At 42.6% G+C, this 5,524-nt stretch overlaps 2 protein-coding genes across 2 annotated transcripts; one reads left to right on the top strand and one right to left on the bottom strand.

Annotated features, from left to right (window-relative positions):
• Positions 1-990: 990 nt before the first annotated feature.
• Positions 991-2,136, top strand: MELLADRAFT_90210 (uncharacterized protein; the record flags this gene model as incomplete). Its single annotated transcript, XM_007413206.1, has 2 exons — positions 991-1,149; positions 1,219-2,136. The coding sequence occupies 2 exons, from the start codon at positions 991-993 to the stop codon at positions 2,134-2,136; spliced, it is 1,077 nt and encodes a 358-aa protein (XP_007413268.1).
• Positions 2,137-2,691: 555 nt separating this feature from the next.
• On the bottom strand, positions 2,692-4,596 carry MELLADRAFT_117339 (Hypothetical protein; the record flags this gene model as incomplete). Its single annotated transcript, XM_007413203.1, has 6 exons — positions 2,692-3,182; positions 3,271-3,327; positions 3,396-3,615; positions 3,685-3,932; positions 3,995-4,077; positions 4,142-4,596. 6 exons carry the CDS (start codon positions 4,594-4,596, stop codon positions 2,929-2,931), a joined length of 1,317 nt encoding a protein of 438 aa, XP_007413265.1.
• Positions 4,597-5,524: the final 928 nt, after the last annotated feature.

Here is a 5,524-nt window from a genome sequence, read left to right as displayed (position 1 = left end):
CGATGAGAGTCTGAAGATACATGTGAATCACGTTACACAAAAGTTTGCTCAAACTGGATTCATGTGATTTTGATCATAAATTTACTCCAAAAACTATGAAGATGAAGGAAATTGCCCTTTTGGCCCGGCCTTTGAAGGCAAAATTTAATTTCAAGGTGAGTTTAATAAAACACTTTGGCCATATCACCAATCCTTCAACATGTTATTTGCATTTTGTGACTCTCAAAATCACTTCTATCCTACCGCTCAACCTGAAAACATCTCCAAACACCATGAAGATGATGGATTTTGCCCTTCTGGCCCGGCCGTTACAGGCAAAATTTAATTTCAAGGTGAGTTTAATAAAACACTTTGGCCATATCACCAATCCTTCAACATGTTATTTGCATTTTGTGACTCTTGAAATCACTTCCATCCTACCGCTCAACCTGAAAACATCTACAAACACCATGAAGATGATGGAATTTGGCCTTCTGGCCCGGCCGCCATAGGCAAAATTTAATTTCAACACAAGTTTAATAACACACTTTGGCCATATCACCACACCTTCAACATGTTATTTGCAATTTGTGACTCTCGAAATCACTTCTACCCTACCGCTCAACCTGAAAACATCTACAAACACCATGAAGATGATGGGATTTGGCCTTCTGGCCCGGCCGTTGTGGGCAAAATTTAATTTCAAGGTGAGTTCAATAAGACACTTTGGCCATATCACCACTCACTTGCTCACCATTTGACACTTTCATGCTCAAATGGCCTCATCTTTCTGCTTCCAAAACCCTTAACTTTGGTGTAACTGTGACCAAATATGGTGTGGCACACTGTCTCAAACATGAAAATGGCTCAGACCCAAACAAAGATACAATTGACTACAGTTGATACCATGGAAATATCTTGGTTGTAGCATCTTTGATGCACCAGCAATTTCATTCTTCATTTTCTCCATGAGTTTTTTACAAGTTCGCCAAAGATACCCCAACCTATCACATGATATACACACATGTGAACCCTTCACCTACTCTTCATCCTGTGTCAGATTCTTCACTTATTGGTGCCTTAACGTCATTACAAACCAACTTTCATTTCCTTCATAACTTCACTATATACAAGTGTTCATCTTCTTTCCTCAAGCGTTATCCTGATTTTGTGAGTCATCACCTCTCTCAATTGCAGTTTATCTCCTCCAATTGAACCCTGACAAATCCAACTTTGAAGTCCGCTATGTCACAAGTCCACCGGACACCTATGATTGTGAATTGGAAATCTATGGAATTCATCACTTTGATGCCTGGTATGGTTCAATCAGCATGTGATTGTCTCAAGCAGAACGGTTCCAACTACGCCGATTGGGAATTTCGCATAGTCCGATTGATCGAGACCACCACCGGACTTGTTGGGTACTTTGATGGAGATGATGCTCACATTTCGGACCCCCTTGGTGATACAATCATTCGAAACATGCTCGAACACTCTGTCAAAACGGAAGTCGCAAGACAACTCGTCTCATCCGACTCAGCTAAAGCAATCATGACGAGAATCCAATCGCTCTTCATCAATCCAACTCTCATGTTATGGAAGGATCTTTTCAAAACCAAGTATATTGAGGGACTCGGTGTTGATGAGTACCTACCCAAGGTTGAGGCTAAGTTTGATGAGCTAGATCAACAAGGCTTCTCTTGGACAAGAGATAGCCTCTTGGGTTTGGCATACCAATCAGGTCTTGGGACTTCGTTCATCTTTGAGGTCAGCACTGCTTTGAAAACCCGTCTTCATGATCGACCAACATCCTCAATTTGTGCAAACGAAGTCAAAGAACTCATTCGAACCAAGCACCGTGACCGTCTCTCATCTGATATACCTATTGATCTTCTGCATCTGCATCTTGATGCTCCGTCTTCCTCTCATGAAGATCGTTTGAATACACAATCAACCAAACTCCCGGTCTTGACACTTCCCAGCAACCAAGCATCACTTGATTCTCGCTCAAGTCCTTCAGCTCAATCAAACTCTCCTGGACCTTCTTCAGCTCAACAAACCACCCCTCGCTTCAGGTGCTTTGGCTGTGGAGATCCACATCATTGGGTATCATCGTGCCCTGACCGAAAACGTACACAACCTAGTCAAAATCAATAGATGATGGATGATGGGTTGTCAAATCTCGGGTTCACATGGAGATCTCGCTAGTAAGTTATGTTGTTCACTTAGCACTGGAGGCATCTTGCTAACATTCTTCGGATCAGCCCAATTCCAACAGCGGTCACATGCAAAAAGCCCAAATACCCTATGCAAGGTGTTAAAACGGTGCGACTCTCTCAGCTCTGATAAACACTACGCTTGTAAAATAAACACTACGCTTGTAAACATGGATAGCTCTAGATACAGTGAAATTGAATACAACACAGTGAATCATATTGCGATTTGATTTCCTCTAGATACAGTGAAGAGCACCCCCGTGAATGGGATTTACAATAGTGAGAAAAGTAGTCTCGAGCTCAATCATGTGTACTCGGCCACTGTTAGTCCTAAGAAGAAAATCGTAAAGCTATTCACCAAAAGTTATGTATGATTTCTTTGGGGAAATACATACAAAAAAACCCACATGACGTAGATTGAAGTGAGAGGTAATTCTTCAACATGGTAGTTCTGTGTTCTCTCACTTGTTTTTTTTGGAAATTGTTTGGAGTTTGAGGTAATCCATGGCAAAATTTGTTTCAAGTACCATTTCAACTTTCATTTCAAGTCTTGCTGATGTATAGATAACTTATCCTATCCTTAGCTATCTTTGGCGAGGGTTGACTTTCACAACTTGTATTCATGTATGTACAAGAGGCTTTGGATAGCCGATTAATGAAATGAAGAAATGGGATAAAGAATTGGTAAAAAAATCTGCACTTGTATATTTGGCATTCAGTGTATGTTCGACTTTCATTGAGTTTGCTCAATGCTTGCTTCTTCTACGGAATCGGATTGGATTTGTAGAAACTCGATGCCACCATGATCGAGTTCATAGTTGATTAGTTGGCTTTCTGGTCCACTGAGCCGAGCACATGGTCTTTTAAGACAGTTGATGTCCAGTTGGCTCTCTGGTCTGGTTATAACAACCCGAAGACCAAAAGTTGCAAGGACGGAGTCGGCATCTGTCCATGGCCAATTACTTAGCGCTGTGCTGGTCTGTTCGGCTGGAAGGTTGAATCGATGATGAAAAGAAAGACCAATACTTTCTTAGTGTGTGAAAACTGATCAGGTTTGTATTTGGACTCGACTTACATACAAGGCGACCAAGCCTGGCAGATACCTCTTTCCTGACGGCTTTAGAGTTGCCTCCTACATTGCAAGACGTGTCAACATGACACAATATATGAGTTGTCATAAAGTAGCAGGATTAAACTCACCACAGTGTCTCTTTGCTTCGATTGCTTCGGTAGTATTACCAGTGACGTATCCTTGGAGTTGAGCGCCAAACTCTTGGGTTCCGGCTGTTTCGGTGATGAGTTCAACACCATGCTGCGCTCCGGGTGTGACAACCCGAATTTGAAAGCTATGAGCAGCCAGATGTTTTGAGACAGCAAAGAAAACGAACTCGCAGTTGCATGACGCTGCGATGGGAGTTGCCTGGATGTTGTATCATTGTATGTCAAAGATAGAGAAAGAGCACTAATGAATCAGACTGAGGTACGTTACCTGGGCAATGAGATCAGTCAAATATGATTGGACCCGTTGTTCTGATTTTTGTAAGGATGTGGGGTTGCTCTTGACCATTGTGCGAGGTTGAACGATCTGGCGAGCTCGCTTGTTGCTGATAACCTTCTCACCGAAGTCAAGCTCGACATCTGGTATTGGGGCTTTGAAAGCCGCCCTCTCTTCCAAAGACATGGCTTTCCACATGTCGGAAAGCTGACCCATCGCGATACCGTTGGCGAGGCCTCCATCTACAAAAGCAGCAAAAGATTGATATTGTCGATCCAGGGTTGCAACTCAAGGGGGTACTTACACATTTTAAACAAAGCCTTGGCATTGGGTGTTTGTAGATATCGGTTCCATGCTGTTGCCATCCGCACTGCGATACGTTTACCCCTACAATAGACTGATTATGAGACCAATTGTACATAGACAGAAATGAGGAATGAAATACACTTACCAAGTCGCTTCAATGGCAGAAACGGATACTCCAATCTCCACTGCCATCATGGCGAGCGCGTGTTGTTGAGTTTCATGAAATGTGATTAATTTCTCCATTTGGTCCTTGTTGATACCACGACTCGCATTCTTCTTGGCAAGGCATCGCAATTCGCTCGAGGACATAGTCAACATGTGATCTTTAGAAATGGGTGTGTCTGGAGTAAGGGTATTGATGTTTGAGGTGTTGATGTCTGAAGCTGTCGAGGTGACAATGCCGTCATTTATAAAGTTACTCATATGAGAACGATGGTCATTTCGGTTGGATGATAAGAGAGTGGTGTTGTCCGTGAGCTCTTGACTCGCTTGAGTTGCGAGATCGGGTTGGGTTAAGGTTGGGTTCGAGCTAGGATTGGATTGCAAAGGGAATAGTGCAGCAGCACGCTCCAAAGCGGCAATCGTAAACATCTTGAACATGTTGGGGTAGGAATGATGATGATGTGGTTGATGGAAAAATGAGGTAAATGATCAGGATGTGTTATATCGAAGATAAGTGGACTGAAGTAGAAAAGATACAAAACAAAGAAGGGGTGAAAGACGTACAATTTAAGTCCTATCAGAGTAACAACGCAGCAAGTGAGTATTGTGGGACCAGCGGAGCAAGGGCTTGTAAAGCTAAAGTTGATGTCTCTATTCAAAAGGAGTCGATATTGGTATATCGGTGTTGATTGGATATCTGGGATGAGGTGATTGAGTGTAATCGATGTGGTGAGGTCTGAGAACGCGACTGGAGTTAGAAGGGTATTACATGTATATGGTATATTACATATGTATGCATAGTAAAGTTAGGGACTTATCATGTGTAGGTGCCTAACTTTGAGCGTTATGTAGGGGATACTCCCGATGGACGCGAGTGGCAGGGGATGGCTTGAGAAGCGTGTCTCAGTCAAGCCCATGGGAATGGCCATACATCTGTCTTATAACCCTAAGGGAGAGTTGACGCTGGTGGCAGCAGGTACTGTACCAGTATAGTATCGAAGATACTGGTACAGTACCTATATTTAAAATACTTGAAATCAAGGTACTCAGTACAGTATCTGTGCGGAGATACTATACTGAGTACAGTACCTACAATTTAGGTACTGTGAAAACCAGCGTAGAGTACAGTATTATTTGGCACATCAAGATACTGTACTGTACTGGTATCATGCTTCGATACTTAGGTACTATACTGTATTGTACCTAGAGCAGGTACTGTACTGTATAGTACCTAGAGCAGGTACTGTACTGTATAGTACCTGATACTGCATAGTATTCAGCAGATACTGTGCAGTATTGATCAGGTACTGTGCGGTATTGACAGTACCTGGTAAGTACCTGACACAAAATGGACCGAAATTTTCAA

Source organism: Melampsora larici-populina (genome assembly GCF_000204055.1).
Source record: "Melampsora larici-populina 98AG31 unplaced genomic scaffold MELLAscaffold_35, whole genome shotgun sequence".
Taxonomy (NCBI): Eukaryota; Fungi; Basidiomycota; class Pucciniomycetes; order Pucciniales; family Melampsoraceae; genus Melampsora; species Melampsora laricis-populina.
This window is presented reverse-complemented; position numbering and strand designations above follow the sequence as displayed.